The 17,782-nt window shown below is 44.0% G+C and overlaps 1 protein-coding gene across 2 annotated transcripts in view; it reads right to left on the reverse strand.

Moving 5' to 3' along the window:
* DPH5 (diphthamide biosynthesis 5) overlaps window positions 1-17,782 on the reverse strand; it is a 31,992-nt gene that overhangs the window by 6,969 nt on the left and 7,241 nt on the right. For both annotated transcript variants that reach the window (XM_081008817.1, XM_081008816.1), the window contains exons 4-5: window positions 12,260-12,368; window positions 6,698-6,818 (exon numbers count right to left, since the gene is read on the reverse strand). In XM_081008817.1, coding sequence (XP_080864943.1) covers window positions 6,698-6,818; window positions 12,260-12,368 — 230 coding nt within the window. The remainder of the gene's footprint in view (window positions 1-6,697; window positions 6,819-12,259; window positions 12,369-17,782) is intronic.

Consider the following 17,782-nt stretch of genomic DNA (forward strand, 5'->3'; position numbering starts at 1 on the left):
ATCATTCCAGGGCTGTGTAGTTCTGCAAATCCTGAGCAGTCCCGAGCCTCTTAATTGTTCCTGATCTAGCTCGGCTGGTATGCTTGGATGATCCTAATTTGGAGACGCATGGGAAAGTCTGCAGCTCAGTGGTACAGCATCCATCTTGCATGAGAAATCTCCCAGGGTCAATCTTTGGCATCTCCAGGACAAGTTGGCAGGGAACTGCTGCCTGAGACCCTCCAGCCAGTCAGTGTGGCTCAGCTAGACAAGCCACTGTTGCGATGTAGTAAGGCAGGTTCCGGTGTTAGGTACCCGCAGACTGAGTTCACTATTAACATATAAGACTATGTTTAAGACACGATCTATTGTGCATAAGTTACAGATAGGTAGCCGTGTTGGTCTGCCATAGTCAAAATAAAAAAAATCCTTCCAGTAGCACCTTTAAGACCAACTAAGTTAGTTCTTGGTATGAGCTTTCGTGTGCAAGCACACTTCTTCAGATACACTGAAACGGAAGTTGCCAGATCCTTCTATATAGTGAGAAGGTGGGGAGGGGTATTACTCAGAAGGGTGGTGGGAATGGGAGATTGGCAGATAGCTGAGATGAGCCTGCTGACGACTCTTAACGACTGTAATAGGTCTTACAGGAAAAGGCAAGGGGTGAGAAGGTGAGAAATGGCTTAGTCATGTATAATGGGATAAGAATCCAATGTCTTTGTTCAAACCAGGTCTCTCCATGGTTTTAAGTTTGGTAATGAGTTGCAATTCAGCAGCTTCTCTTTCCAGTCTATTTCTGAAATTCCTTTGTAGTAAAACAGCTACTTTGAGATCTTGTATATTGTGCATAATTCATTGCAATAGTTTTTCTTCTTGTGGAAAGTGACACCGCATCCTTTAATTGAACTCTCTTAAATACACATCAGCTGTAGGAAGTTAAAACTGTGATTGCAGCCAAGAAACAAGCTCTGTTGATTTTTTAGGGCAGACTTACTGCTACATGAGCATATTTGGGGTTAGAACGGACGAGATCAACGAAGGCGTTTCCTCTCGCTGTCTTCTAAGTGGAAAACTATGTTTTGTATCGTGCTTCACTGAGGAGATGAAACTTTTTGAAACTGATCGTCTATTAAGTTAGAGCGGCATGAATGAGCTATGGGCAGAAACCCAGGGGCCTGGACATGCAAGCAGCCCCATTAGTTGTGCCTTCCTGTCTCCAATCAAATAACCCAAAAAGACTCATGGCAAGCCTTCAACCACATTAGTCACCTTTTCCTATTGAATTAGGTGGACTGCAGATTTTGGTAAAATGAGCTCATTTCATTGAGCGCTAACTCATTCTCTTGTACATTTAAATATGCAGCTGTGCCTTTTGTCGTTCCATGAAGTTTTCCAAGCTTAGAAGTATTCAGATCTCGGTAAACCATCTCAAATAACAAATCTAATTTTTGTCAGAGCTTTGAAACATTGTGCGGCAGATTTTTGTCACTATTTCTATCATTGCCTTTTCTCCTGATGACTTGCAACGGCTATGGTTCATGTCCATTGATTTCAATGGGATTATGCCGAGTATGACTTGGCTTGATACAACCCAATGTGTTTCCTAGCTTTTGCAGTCTCGATTTCCTACCTAGAATTTCTGCTTCATTTTACATCTTTCGCCCAATGCAAACCTTCAAGCTGTACACAAACAAGAACAGAACAGACGCAATACGCAGGAGAAGGCATGCAAGTCCCAACAAAATTCAAGACAAAGGCGATGGTTAAGAGAAGAAGCGGCCAAATTGTAAATGCTAACAGTCAGGGAGTGACATCTAGCTAAGCCATAGTCAGAGCAGACCCATTGCAAATGAATGGGTATCCAACTCCAGCTGAAGGCTTTCTGCTTGTGCAGTGCAACTTTCCTCTCTTCTCCTCTCCCTCCGTCATTCCCAAACATGCTCCGGAGACTGGGGAAATGCATAGGATGGATTTAGGAGGCATGTAGGGGTGGAGAGAAGAGGTGAAGCCCCATGGAACAAGGAGAAATCCTTGCACTGACAGGACAGTTACTTAGCACTACTTTATAGATAGAAGCTACAGCCAAAGCATTTTCTTCCGGCCACATCTTATATTCTGCTACTGAAGTTTCTTAGTTGTTGTTTAGTCATTTAGTCGTGTCCAACTCTTCATGACCCCATGGACCAGAGCACACCAGGCACTCCCGTCTTCCACTGCCTCCCGCAGTTTGGTCAGACTCATGTTTGTAGCTTCGAGAACACTGTCCAACCATCTCGTCCTCTGTCGTCCCCTTATCCTTGGGCCCTCAATCTTTCCCAACATCAGGGTCTTTTCCGGAGAGTCTTCTCTTCTCATGAGGTGGCCAAAGTATTGGAGCCTCAGCTTCACAATCTGTCCTTCTAGTGAGCACTCAGGGCTGATTTCCTTAAATGGATAGGTTTGATCTTCTTTCAGTCCATGGGACTCTCAAGAGTCTCCTCCAGCACCATAATTCAAAAGCATCAATTCTTCGGCGATCACCCTTCTTTATGGAAGTTTCTTAGTACCTTCTATAATTGTATGTTCACAATTGCCCCGCTCTAGTTGCCCCAGCATGCACGGTTGAACACAAGAGCGTCCACATCTTGATGAGAATCTGACTTTCCAAGCCTAGTTCTTGATCCCGCAAGCGCTGTGCACTAAAGGGATTTCTCCAGCTGCCTCTTTACTCTGCAATGCCAGCTGAGAGGCGACAGGAGCTTATGCCTTGCAGATCGGCAGGCAGGAAATGGCCATTTACTTTGCAGTAAAGGCTTTGCTTTGCATCAAAGTGCTGTTTCCTGCCTGCCGGGTCTGCAAGGCCAGCTGGGCAGTGCATTCTCGATATATTACAGGGTGACAAAATATGAAACCTTTGTCTCGGTCTGGAGTCCATACTGGTAAGAGACAAAGTATTGAAATATCGCCCACAACCTACTTAGGATCTTGTTGATCCATGGTCTTCTCTGACATGTTCTCACCACCACCAATGGCTGAACACCATGGCGCTTTCTATGCGTGTACTCACAATTTATTGCTATGAATGCCAATATCAATAGACCTTTCCTTCCACCCTCTCTCTATGGGAAATGAGCTAGCATCATAATCTTTCTCCTGCCATTTATACACAGTGGCAATTTCATTTCATTCAGTCAATTGCAGTTTTGATTTAATCTGTATCCAGCAAACACACTTTCCACCCGCTCCTCAATTAAGTACATTTTAATATTTAAACCAACGGCCGGAATGTCTCCTTCAATAACCAGTCACTTGACAGTGCAGAATTGTTGCAGAGACAAAGAAACGCAGGAACAGAAAGAGGGGAGCAGAAGAAGCCCAAACTTGAATGTTGTAGGATTTTTTGCATCATTTATTTTTTTAAAAAAACCCACAATAATGCTTGCTTGTCAACTCTCCCTTCTTGCAGTTCTTAAAGAATGGAGGGGAGAGAAAGGATCAACGAAATGCAAAACGGACAGATTAAGCTTTATGGTCAGGCCATGATGACATTTCACACTGGTGGCTGGGAGCATTTAACACCTATTAAATCCACTTCTCTCTAAAATGCATTCCAAAATCCCCAACGTGTAGGTTTTCATACATTTCAACAGTTAGAGAAGATTTACAGTCAAGTCCTGATGTACAGACAGCTTACAGACGCCAATTCCAGGAATGCATGAAAATTCTGCATGCATGTTCTGACTTGATTTATAAACTTACTTTATGCTGGCGCTGTGGTCTAAACCACAGAGCCTCTTGGGCTTGCTGATCAGAAGGTCAGTGGTTCGAATCCCCGCGACGGGGTGAGCTCCCGTTGCTAGGTCCCTGTTCCTGCCAACCTAGCAGTTCGAAAGCACGTCAAAGTGCAAGTCATGCTGGCCACATGACCCGGAAGCTGTCTGTGGACGAACACTGGCTCCCTCAGCCTGTAAAGCGAGATGAGTGCCGCAACCCCAGAATTGTCTGCGACTGGACCTAATGGTCAGGGGTACCTTTACCTTTACCTATATGCTGGCAAAATGCAGCTCTTTCCGGTGCGCACATGGAAATCGCCTTTTGACTTGGGAGGTTTTGGGATCCTGGCTTGTAATCAAGGAGAGCAGTGGAAGCCACAGGAGCGGTCTAAGCTTGTAGGAACCCCAGTAAACAGTTATGTCCCGTAAAGTGTCTGGAGTGTCCTGTAAACTCATAGAAAACCTGCTTTAGCATTGGGAGAATAGTTCCATTCAGGCTGCAATCAAGGATCCTGCCAGTCGGAAGAAACTCAATTCTCCCTGATCAACCTCAATATCTAAACAGCACGGAATGATCTAATTGCTTGCAAATTGCATCAGTCTGATTTCCATCCTGATCAAAATTCCTTATGTGATTGAATGCATCTGTATAATCTCTCCCTCTCTCGCACACTGGAGGGTTTCATGCAAGGCTGGATTTAGTCTGAAAAGCTCTGTATGATTAAAATAAATCCTGCCCCAGTGCAGAGACTGTCGGATCGCCTCCTGTTTCTACTGATCAAGCTCTCCTGCTTTTAAGAGTAGCGTGGAACACAACCGCTTACGCTATGAAACTTCCCCCCTGTTTCTCCTCATGCCAGGAAAAGCTTAATTTCCTTCTGTTGGAACTGCTGCAAAAGACACAGTAAAAATCCTGGCGGTCCTAGTAAAGAAATGAACTTGCTAAAACTTCCTTTTCGCTGGATGATGATTGCAACTTAAGACCTCAAAGCCAGGAAGCTGATGGCATGGGCAGGGCTCGTTTCCTTTTCTCGGTGTTAACAGACAACTAAATGATCACCGGGGTAAGGACCAGTTTACAGAATTCAGCAGAATCTACCATTAAAAACTTCTGCTGGACTGTTTTACCTTTGGGCTGTGAGCGTGGGGTTGGGATAGATGTCTCCTGAAGGAGAAAAAGCACAAAAACCTGTACATAGAAGAAAACCACAGCAACAAGGCAGAGGCTCAGCTCCATGACATGCTATTTTCCTATGTCCAGGGAAGGGTTTGGGGGTTTTGCTCAGTTTTGCTATTTCTTAAAGATGCAATTGCTGCAGGTAAGAAAAAAGGCAGAGGATGCGTAAGGCGGAGAACTTTTGAGTCTACGGTTTGATGCTGTTGCTTCTGTGTTTGGACAGCAAGGGCAGAGGCTATCATGGAGGAGAAAGCGATCCATGGCTACTATCAATGCTCTGCCTCAAAGGCTGGAGGCAGTGATGCTTCTGAATGCCAGCTGCTGGAAGCTAAAGGAGGGGAGGATGATCTAAATCCAACAGACTCATCTTATGTTCAATAGCTGCTCAGCTACTGAGCATTCTAAATAACGCCGGCTGGTTAAGTGTGCTATAAGGAAGTGGTCCTTCTCTTACTAAATTAGCAAAAATGCACAGAGCAGCTACAAATATTTGTTGGAAGTGTAAAGAAAAAGAAGGCACATTCTACCACCAGTGCCGGATTTACGTATAAGCTAAACAAGCTATAGCTTAGGGTCCCACTCTCTTGGGGGTCCCAAAAAATTTAAAGGGGGAAAAAAACCTGGATGTACATTTCCAAAATAGAAGAGAAAAAACAAATAAAATAAAACCTACATACAGCAACAGTGTTTGGTGTTGTGTAGGCTACTGAGATGTAAGTAATGGGCCGCACCTGCTAGCCTGTTCCCTAAAATATCACTGGTTTGCTCATTTCTATATACAGGGTGCCTACATTCTGCATGGATTGGTTGCATGGCAACATGTGCAAATGGCTTGAGATACCTGTTAGGTCCATAAATTACCATATAGCATATATTCAACACAAAAAACAGCAACATATAAAGGGCCCCATTATCTTCAGTAACGTAGGGACTCATCAAACCGAAATCCGGCCCTGTCTACCACATGTGGTGGACGTGCAAGAGAACGAAAGCATATTGGGAAATGATTTATAATGAGTTGAAAAAAATGTTTAAAATAACTTTTGTGGGAAAAAACCAGAAGCCTTTTTTACTAGGAATTTTTGGTTCAGGAATACTGAAGGAGCAGAAAAAACTGTTTATGTACGCAACAACAGCTGCAAGGATACTTCTGTCCCAGAAATGGAAGGAAGACAAAGTCCCTACCAGAGAAGAATGGTTAACAAAAATGATGGACTATGCTGAAATGGCAAAAATGACTGGGAAGATCAGAAACCAAGAAGACATCAAATTTAATAAAGAACAGGGAAAATTTGTAACTTGTTTAGAAGCACACTGTAAACAATTAAAAACATTGGCAGGATTTTAACAAAACTTGCAATGTAACAAGAACTATGGTAACAATTGACTATTAAGGAAATATGGAGGACATTATACAATGCCGTTGAAAGAGAATAACCATGGAACCCATGGAGGGGTAGAGGGAAGACTGGGATTCAGAAAATCCTATTTGTACAGTGGTATCGCTAGTTGTGGACTTAATCTGTTTCGGGGTGCCATTCGCACCCTGAAAAGTCCGCAACTAGAGCGCCTTTTCTGCGCATGTGCGTGGCGCGATCGCTTCTGCGCGTGCGGTGAACCCGGAACTAAACACTTGCGGGTTTGCTGCATTCGTAAGCTGAAAGTCCGTAAGAAGAGCGGAACGCAACACAAGGTATGACTGTACATGATTATGATTTATATACTAATGTAAATATTAAATATAAAACTGAATAAAAATATTTTTTTAAAAAGAGGATGTGGTCCTTACCAAGCAAGCAGAGGGTGTGCATGCCGTTTCTTCTGTTTTTGGCTATTTTGTCATAAAAGCTCTCGGGCTTCCACGTATCGGTCCAGAAAACGACAGACACAACTTCTCCGAAATTGTAGAGCTGCCATGAAAAGAGGGAGAGGTGGGGAGATGATAATGAGAAAGACACCTATCAGAATAAAAACTATAGACACAAGACTTAACATGGCGTTATGCGATGTGCAACATCGAGAGATTTTGATGGGAAGGGCCAAATCTCAGTGTTTGGTATCTCCAGATGGGGCTGGGAGAGACGGCTACCTGCTTTTCCAAGTTGAATTCAAAAGTGGCTCATAATAACGATAAAAGGATTGACAAATTAAAAACTACAATGCCCCCGAGGAGTGTCACACCGTAGGCTGAAGTGGCGGCGAGGCTGATAAAACTTTTTTTAAAAGATAAAAATCAGCGGTTGCTTGATAGTTAAATGCAAGATTCACCAACAACTTAAAATTATTCCCCCACACCTCTGCAGAAGATAAATGAGCTGCCACAGTGTATGTGTGTGTGTGAGTGAGATGCTTGTTCCAACGTGAGTTCAAGTCGTACCTAAAGCCCTGTGTTTCAAGATTCCAAACAGGATGGTAAACACACTTTTTAAAAATAAATTATTTTCAACATCACAAGCTGGCACGAAACGTTTACAAAAGGGATTCAAAAGAAAATGAGCTGGTTGTGAACAGTGCCCAATCCAAAATAGCAGAGGAAAATGGTACACAAACAGAACGGACAAAGATAAATCATAACTGATATTTTGAGGTCGTTTCCCCCTGCCTTCAGGATCCTACGACCTTGCACATTTCACAAAATAAATTTAAAGTAGCTGTTTGTGTACAAGTCTTAAAGAAAGTCTTAGGTGCCTGGGATCAATAAGACTAGTTTTAATGGGTGAGGGGTTTTGTTCTAAGAAAAACTTGCACTTTTTGGTGGAGACATTTGGGGCTTTGTAAACATTGAAAGAAAGAAAAAAACAGGGAAAGCGCCTCAAAGAAAACAAAACAGGATCCAGTGATCTCTGATGTAAAACTTTTTTTTCTTGTAAGTCAATATTTTTCAGAGTAAAATGCTCCTTTGGGAATTCCAAGTTGAACCTTGCAATGGTTTGACATGGATGTGGAGAAAATAACATTTTGCTCCCTCACTTTTTCATGCTGGTTTTTGAGTTGCTTATATTTTTAAAAACAGGGTGATTTTGAATCTTAACTACTTGTATCCTTCTCAAATTCCAAAAGGAGTCTTTTACTCCCAAAGATGCTGAGTTTTGCTTTGTAAATATCACCTTAGTCGAAAGAGTTGAAAGCCCGTTTTTCTATGTATGATTTCAGGGATATTCAAAGCTACTCCTGCTTATTTAATTAGGGCACAGTTAGGTTCTGACACCGTCCTGGGCTTAATACAGATTAGGATGCTGAATCGCTGGTGCAGAATAATTCATATAGATGAAGATAAGGCAGATCTTTGTGTGTCTGAGGAACAGATGGTGCTAGCGCTGGACAGTTTCTAGTTTCAAAAATTTTCTGACGTATTACTGCATTATGGATTCTCGGTGCAGGGGCTGAATTCATTTGGAAATGTAGCCAGAAGCATTCCCTTGAAAACAGAATACAAGAAAGTTTGTTCTCAACTCTGTTTTGAACAGTTGGAACCAATGGAGAGATTTGGGAGCATACCAGCTCCAGGCAAATTATGTATTTCCGAAGGAGCAACACTGGTTATATTCTTGAATGCAAACTTTATGGGCAGCAACTGATTTCAGTGCATTATTCTTAAATTGTTGGGTCCAAGATCTTGAAGCCGGGGGGGGGGGGCGGGAATGTTTAAAGAAATTGAAGTGTTGGAAAATGAAAGAAAAAAATATGATTTTTATTACAAGGCTCAGAAGATAGTCTCTTTTGCTGCAAAGGCTTATAGCAGGCATGGCCAAAGTCCGTTTTGGGGGCCTCGTGGCAGTATATGTTCTGGGGTAAAATCCTTTAAAAAGCTCAAGAACTTTGAAGGGCCACTATCTGACTGTTGATTCCGGACCCCAAACTGTGCTTTTATACTAAATTTCATTTTTTCTGTGTATGTGTATATTGTAATGTTTTATCATTGCTATGGCCATTGGCTAATGCAAATAAAGTTTCTATCTACCTCAACAACTTTGGGGTAAAATTGTAAAAGAAGCTCAACAACTTCAACCCTAAAAAAAGCTTAACAACTTTGGTCGGCCCTCAATCTGGCCCTCTTTGAAAAAAGTTTGGGACCCGTGGCTTACAGTCTCATGAAAAGGGATTTGGAATTTATCTCAGCTAATGCCTGTTGAGTTTCTGAAGTCATATATTTCTCCTATTTTTAGTTTTGTTTCTGAAAACATTTTAACTATTTTTGGTCCCTTATGTATATTTTTATGTGTAGTTTTTAATGTGTTTTATTTTGTTTTACTTTTTTTTATCTTGACGCATCCTCAAATTTTATTCAGCAGAGCGTGAGACAGCTCACATGTCAGTACTGATGAGGCTTGTTGGTTGAGTGGGCAGCAATGGGGAACCTGTCCCCATTCAGAGGTTGCCTATCACCCCACGCGGCTAAGTTAGAACGTTTATCTTATACACCATTGGTCCAGCGACGTCCCTGCCCCTTGGTCAATGGTTCTTGCTCAGTCAATGATTCTTGGAATATTACACAAGGTGTCCTCTTCAAATACAACACTTGGGTAATCCAGAAAGAGAATGAGAAATCCAGATTTTGCATTTCACAACCAAAATAGCCCTGCCAGTAACTTGCGGGGACGGGTGGGAATTTGCTCAAAATACAACCAGGAATTACTGTCAGCTGACCACTGCATTACTCCAAATAAGGGGAAAAGTCAATAGGCAACGTTTAACCCTTTGATTCATACTTGGCTTGAGTATTTTAACTTTTGAGTATTTTCCTATTTAGGTCAAAGGTCTCCCCGCCCCCTGTTGTCTTTTGCTGAATCCCAGACTTGATCACAGTCTGCCAAAGCGTACAGCTGTCAGTTCCTTTGCTCTGGGTCAATGAAAGTGGTTTTAAAAATCACGAGACAGAAAGAAGCCCATGCTCCAACGCTCAGTCCACAGAATTCTCCGTCACTCCTGAACATTATTCAGCCAGGCCCCATTGTGATGAGTTTGAACTCTAAATGCATGTAGCTTAGAGAGCCACTCGGCTGCAGCCTTCCCAAACAGACACAAGCCATCAGCTTAAGCTCCTTTTCTTTAAAAAGAAAAAAAAACCTACAAAGGTGTTTCCTGTTTTTCAGTAACCAAGGCCAGACTAATGGAGCAGGAGTCTTTTGCATCGACAAAATCAGACTTAAACTAAAATGCAAAAAAGGAAGTCAGCCCTTATTTTCTGAACATCATATTCCTATCGTTTAAGAAAGCGCCCCTAACTTTTGTTGTTTCAAATCTTATCGGCACAAGTCAAATCCACTGATCCAAATCAAATTTGTCCCCGGCATCTGACACTCGCAGGTATACTGTCACTGATAATGGAGGCTCCATTTAGGGGGAAGGGCTAGGAGCCGTTGACAGACCCATCCCTCTGCAGATTTCTCCAATGGTCTAAGCCCACTTTACAAGCTACCCTCCCTGGGGACCTTGCCATGTCTCTTGTGGCAATTTCGCAATTTAGTTTGGTGCTATGTGACATGGAACCTCCCCTTTCCTTTATGTGAAACGTAGAGGAAATCGCCTTCTAAGGATGAGAAGCACACTAAAACCCACCCTTTGAGGCTCAGCTGTTTCTCAGCTCCAGCCCCAGAGGCAACTATGCAAATAAATTCTTCTCTTTCTTCTTCTTCTTCTACTTCTTCCCCAGCTTCATGACACCCAGTGCGGAGAATCTCTCTTAGCCTCTCCAATATTTGCTTCTGGGCAGTGTAAGGTAAAGGTAAAGGTAAAGGTAAAGATAAAGGGACCCCTGACCATTAGGTCCAGTTGTGGATAACTCGGGGGTTGCGGCGCTCATCTCGCTTTATTGGCTGAGGGAGCCGGCGTACAGCTTCCGGGTCATGTGCCCAGCATGACTAAGCCACTTCTGGCGAATCAGAGCACCGCACGGAAACGCCGTTTACCTTTCCACCAGAGCAGTACCTATTTATCTCCTTGCACTTTGACACGCTTTTGAACTGCTATGTTGGCAGGAGCAGGGACTGAGCAACGGGAGCTCACTCTGTCGCGGGGATTCGAACCGCCGACCTTCTGATCGGCAAGTCCTAGGCTCTGTGGTTTAACCCACAGCGCCACCCCCGTCCCACTCTAGGCAGTGTAGTTGTGATTTAAATCACGATTTAAATCACTAATTGGTAAGACTTGATTTAAATAAAAAATATTTACAGAAAGACTCATTCTTTCTGGTATGATCTTAATATTTACAACCAGATGAAGGTTTCATTTTTGGAATAATAAATTGTCAGAGTAGTTTTTACAGTTATATCAAAAATTACTGATTTGGTTATACCATTAGAAATACATAGACAGGTGTTTATATTTGGACAACTTTTCTGCTGTACTTTATTGGAAGGAGAAAAATAATCATTTCCTTAATAACAATTTAAACAATTTATTTAACTAAAACAATAACATCATAGCATATGTATCCATGTTTGTTAACTGATGTGGTTAAACAATTTTTTGTTAAAACAATACCAGACTGAGTTTTAACACACATGAAAAACTCAAAATAAATCCTTATTTCCTGATGAATAGCCTTTGGACTATACTGTAACTTAAATAGAAAACTATCTTTCGAAAGATTTTTCCTTCAAAAGCATTTTACAGTGGACCCTCCGGATACGAACTTAATTCCTCCTGGGGGTCCGCAGTGGCCTAGCGTGGGTTGTCAGCACCCGGGGCAAGGCAAGTAATTTGTGAGTGAGCCAGGTAGGGGCAGAGAGCTGCGAGTGCAAGCACGCCCCCCCCCAGATGTTGTGCCCGGTGCGGCCGGCCCCCCCTGCACCCCCACGCTACGCCACTGGGGGTCCGTACTTACCCTGAAAAGTCGGTATCCAGAGACACCGCTTCTGCGCATGCGCAAAGCGCAATAGAGCACTTCTGCGTATGTGTGAAGAGCGCTTCTGCGCATGGCGAAACAGCACTTCCGGGTTTGCCGCGTTTGCAACCCGAAATTACGTTACTCAAAGGTAACGTAACCCGGGTACCACTGTATTTTAAAAATCTGATTTAAAGTTTAAAAAATCTGACTTTTTTATTTTAATTTTTTAAGCCATTGATATTTATTCACCCTGTTTCCAGGGCATCAAGAACAGCATTGCCCCCATTCATAAAGCTTTTACTTCTTAGAAGCTCAGTTACATCATGCTGTTTTATAAAAAAGGAGAGAGAGAGAAAGGAAACGCCACAGAGAGTCTGGCCACAAAGTGTGCAACTCCTCACAGCTGTTTCCTACAGATTGGAAGGCGTGCCTCAAGCCCGCGCTCTGCAGAAACCCGTTTGGAGAAGTAAACAGAGTTGTGGTTTCCCGCTGCCGGAACGCCACGTGCGCGAGAGGTGTTACCTGGAGGCCGCAACAGCCGACGGCGTTGAGTATGGAGGCATTGTGGATGACTCTGTAGGGCACTCCCAACTTCACCGCCCGGAGGACGAGGTCACTGTGTGTTGTCGCCCTGCAGTAAGGAGGAAGCGGGTTATATGGGGGGTACAGAGGGCCTGAACTGGGCCTCACTGACTTAAAACAGCCTTCCACAACCTGGTGCCCTCCAAACATTCCTTGGATTCCCAAATTCCTATCAGCCCCCAGCCAGTACTGACCGATGGGCAGGGATGATGGGAGTTGTAGTCCAACAAAACATCTGAAGAGCACTGCGTGTGTGTGTCTATTATGTGTGGGGAGGCGGTTTAAGAATACAGTGGTACCTTGGGTAACAGATGCTTCAGGTTACAGACTTTGCTAACCCAAGAAATTGTACCTGGCTTCAGGATGAGAACAAGAAATCGCGCCACAGCAGCAGCAGGAGGCCCCATTAGCTAAAGTGGTACCTCAGGTTAAGAACAGTTTCAGGTTAAGAATGGACCAGAACGAATTAAGTTCTTAACCCGAGGTACCACTGTGCTTCTACCCAGTTCTCTTTTTCTTGAAAAAGAGGTGCTGAAACCTGCCATGAGTGAATTATCTTAGAATGGCAATGGCGCCTACCTGAGAGGTGCCGTAACGGAGTTCCAGTGAGTTCTGGCTGGAAAAAATGTCCTGTTTCTACCAAACTTCTCACAGCTACTCAAATAAATAAGCGCCTGCACGTATATAGGAAGCACAGGAAGTAAAAAATAATTAAAAAATGGAGAGGCGAACTCAAAGTGCTGGAGGAAAAGAAACACACTTTTTATTTACTGCAATTAAGTGCATTCCTCTTTCTTCAGCACCTCGAGGTTGGTTCTCCTGTTTCGTCCTTTGTGAAAGACACATAATGCATCATACACAAACAAGCAAAGATCCTGAGGGTGAATCTGTACACTTTTTGACCTATGAAGCCTTAAACAGCTCAGGACCACAAGTACAATGAGTTAAGAGCAGGGGCAGGTTCTAAGTTTGCACTGAAGACACTTTAGCAATGTAACCATGCGGAAAGTGAAGGAGGCAGCTTTTTTTGCAGTTTAACTTGAATAACGCTGTAATAACGCAGTTTTGCCTGCTAGTTAGACCTCCCCTTCTTTTTTGCCTCTCACAGAAGACTGCAGAGCATCTTGCTGACTGGCAAACATCAGCACGCAGAGCAGCACTGGCATAACTCCCATCCTCTTCTTAATTACTGTGCAAACGGGCCCTTGTGCAATTGTAAACGAGAAACTTTGCATGCATGCTCTAAACTTGCACCAGTATGCAAAATGGGTTTTGTTTTCTAACTGTTCCCATTTGCTATTGAGGAGAACTTCGGGAAAGATGGATTGTCACCCTTCAAGAGTGCTAGATCTGTACTGTATATGCCAGACAGACTTCTAACTTTTTATTTTTCCTTAAAAAAATCCATTCTCCTTAGTACAGAAACAAATGGTTGGGCAAAGTCAAGGGAAGAGTACTAGAGTGGACAAACAGCATGCAAATTAAGGCACAGATTGATGGGCATCCCCTGTTGAAAGCAGATTGCCATCCTCACTTTTGCTCAAAAGGGTCGTCTGAATCTATATGGCCTGCCCCATCTGAACTATTTTGTGGGGTGGCGACGTTTGCAAGGCAGACCCATCCAAAGATAGCTGCCAAAACATAACCTCTCCTGCAGCATCTACGATTCCTGAAAGCCCCGACTTTGTAAATGTTGCTGCTCAAGTATTCATCAATCATGTTCACTGCATTAGGCAGCCGGGTGTGGAAATGCATTTAAATAAGAAACGCAAAGCTGAACAATGGCTTCAGCTGCCCTCTTTTCCCCAAGGTGTCTTAGTTCAGTGCTGCTCATTCCATGGAGGTGAGCAGGGAACAGAAACAGCATCTGGTGGGGGAGCATGATTAAGCAGCCCTCTTCCAGCCACAGGCACTGAATTTCCAAAAGCGCCCCAGAAAGTCTCTCTCTGCCTAAACCCCGCTCCTTTCCTAACATTTTGTGTCACTTGGAGTTTTTAGACACTAGACAAAGGGAACTGGATTTACAGCTTTTCCCATAGAAGGTCTGTGGTCACTTCTTGATTCTAGCTTGTCACCAGAAGCTCTGGTGGCCCAGTGGCCCAGAATACTGACTGCCAGCTATCGCTGTTCCTGGACAAGGTTTAGCCCGAAACTTAGGAACATCCCAGCTTGACCACCACAATGTGCTCTGTGTGGAGCTACCCTTAGAGATGGCACGGTGACTATCTGTCACTAAGCCCAGTTCAAGGGGATGATTTTGACATAGGTAAAGGTAAAGGGACCCCTGACCGTTAGGTCCAGTCGTGACCGACTCTGGGGTTGTGGCGCTCATCTCGCTTTATTGGCCAAGGGAGCCAGCGTACAGCTTCCAGGTCATGTGGCCAGCAGGACTAAGCCGCTTCTGGCGAACCAGAGCAGTGCACAGAAACGCCGTTTACCTTCCCGCCGGAGCAGTACCTATTTATCTACTTGCATTTGCATGTGCTTTTGAACTGCTAAGTTGGCAGGAGTAGGGGCCGAGCAACGGGAGCTCACCGTGTCGCGGGGATTCGAACCGCCAACCTTCTGATCGGCAAGTCCCAGGCTCTGTGGTTTAACCCACAGCGCCAGCATGGAGACAGACAAACTGAAAAACCCTGCTACTATCCTTCCCCTGAGCCACAATTGTCAAGGATGCTTTAGCTGAGATTCCTGCATTGCAGGGGGTTGGAGTAGATGAACCCTGGCATCACTTCCAACTCTACAATTGTATGATTAGCCAGTGAACCCCTAATAGTTGAACCATCTTTAGTGTTATACTAGAGCTTGGAATAGGGGTTTCTCTGAAATCAGACAGCAAAGGTTCTGGCGACAGCTCAAACTATTTCTGTCCTTTTGGGCCTTTGAACAAGAGTACTTTCCTGTTGATTGTAACTGTTGATCAAATACAATGGATACCGTGATTGCTTAGCACAAGGAGCTTTCAATAGATTTATTCTTGTATGGCAGCCTTTCTCAAACTTCGGCTCCCAGATGTTCTTGAACTACAACTCCCAGGACTGCTCAGGACTGCAATACTTCAAGGATTTGCCTCTTTCCATATGAACCTACCCAGACCCTGAGATCATCTTCTGAGGCCCTTCTTTGTGTGCTTCCTCAAGATGTCAGGAGGGTGGCAACACGAGAACGGGCCTTCTCTGCAGTGGCTCCCCGTCTGTGGAATGCTCTCCCCAGGGAAGTTCGCCTGGCTCCTTCATTATACACTTTTAGGTGCCAGGCAAAAACGTTCCTTTTTAACCAGGCCTTTGGTTGATTTGACTGACATCCTATGCCCTTTTAAAATGTGGTTTTTTTGGGGGGGGGCTATCGGGTTGTTGTTTTCATTTTTATTAGGTATTTTGTGGTTTTATATCTTAATTTTATTCTGTGAACCGCCCTGAGACCTCCAGGTATAGGGCGGTATATAAATTCAATAATGATCATCATCATCATCTCTGACCACTGGGCTGACACGCAAAAAATATTTTTGCTGCAGCAGTACAAAGGCGCAAAATTTTAATAACATTGTTACTTCCATGAATGGCGTAATGACTTTAGTCTCAGCCTGGCATCATCTGCTGTTAAGTACCAGCTCAATTAGAAAAGAGGGGAGGAGGAAAATGGTATCCTAATATTCCCTAGAGGTATATTTACATTAATTACTCCCCCCCCCCCGCTTGACACATACATTTCTTTATAAGGAGGGTGCCCTCTCATGATGTGCACGGTGATTACGTTTTCCCAGCCCCCTCCGCCCCCCGCGGCTAACATGGCAATATTAATTTTGAATCACCAGCTGGAGACAAAAAGCTTGTCTCCTGTATGGCTTGACATTACAGATTGATGATGCTTGACTAGCTAGGGCCTCCTTGCAACAGAAAGGGCTGTGGCTTCCAGGGGGAATAGGAAAACAGAACTTAAGAGGCTTAATAGACCAAACTGATAAGGCCTTTGCCACAACCCAGATGTCCGCAGTATACATTAGAAGTGTGTGAGGAACATTGCAGCACCAAAAGCAAACACATGGCTCAGAGCTGCAAAACGTAATTGAACCGAAACCGCCTTTCAAACAAGTATAATCGAGCATCTTGGGCAACGAATAAGAAAAGCCATGCAGGGGGAAATCCAGTCGAATTGCTTTTTGGACAATTGCCACGGATTTTAGGGCTGTCACCTCATTATTGATGGGACAGTTTATATAGGAATACAGGCCTTCTGTTCACTCGAAAGATGTGCTCCGTATTTTGGCAGACGGGAGATTCCTGATCTACTAACCATAGCTAGGAAACCAGGGGTGCACCATGGCTAGCTAGCATCCTCTCCAGCGCTTGAAATTTGCCAGGCACATTTTGCACCTGGCTATCGGCCACTTGCAACCAAGTGAAATTGCCCGAGCGTCAGAACGGTGTTTGACGTCTCCACCATCTGGAGGTGCAGGTCTGGGGAACTGCACAAATCAAAATGTATTTCAGGAACCAAAAAGTTGCATTGAAGCATACCACTTTTGAGCTATCTGACCCAAAAATGGCATCCAGGCATTCCGTTTTGGTGACTGTAACCCTGGTTTAACGAGCCATTTGGCACCTAGCTTATATATCGGAGTTTCTAACATTGGCGCTTGCTTCCCCGCTCCTCCCCTTCTGTGGCTTGGCACAGACAAGGGTCAACACTCACTGGATTCACCAGGAACCAAAGGTTGAAAATCCACTTTCAAACCCTGGTTTCAAATTCGGGTGAGAGCCAGTGTGAATGCGCGGTTGCAGCATGCTTACAGCAACTGTGGGAGAGAGGCAGAAACTTGAGCGAGAGGTGGGAGGAGGAGTGTGCAAGTCTATGGGATGTTTGCGCCAAGATGTTGCTTTTACTTGGTGCAGATGTTCATTGCAGAACTAATGTAAGCGTTAATTTCAGTTGTATAGGCTTGGGATGGGCAGAGTTCAGGCTTGTGGGACCTAATTTGGGTTTTTGTTTTTTTCAGCTAGAGCTTTGAAGTCCACCACCTGGAGCCAGGAGCAAAAAAGTAGCTCGAATGGATGGGTAGATGGATGGCCACCTGTCATGGATGAGATTCCTGCATTGCATGGGGTTGAGCTAGATGACCCTTGGGTTCCCTTCCACCTCTACAATTCTATGATGCGAAGATTTAAAGGAGGCTCTGAGGAATTTGTGATCGGGACCAGAAGCATGTTCGTAAACCCTTTCAAACCCTTCTTCCCCCTGACCTGCTGTCCCCATACTTTTAAAAATAATCTCAATTAGGATGTGGCAGGTTTTTTAGCTGTTGTCATTGTTGCTGTTATTATTTCACTTATTCACCTTGCCGACAAAGGTCCGTATGGTTAAAGCTATGGTTTTCCCAGTAGTGATGTATGGAAGTGAGAGCTGGACCATAAAGAAGGCTGATTGCCGAAGAATTGATGCTTTTGAATTATGGTGCTGGAGGAG

Source organism: Podarcis pityusensis (genome assembly GCF_964106645.2).
Source record: "Podarcis pityusensis genome assembly, chromosome: 6".
In the NCBI taxonomy this organism is placed as follows: Eukaryota; Metazoa; Chordata; class Lepidosauria; order Squamata; family Lacertidae; genus Podarcis; species Podarcis pityusensis.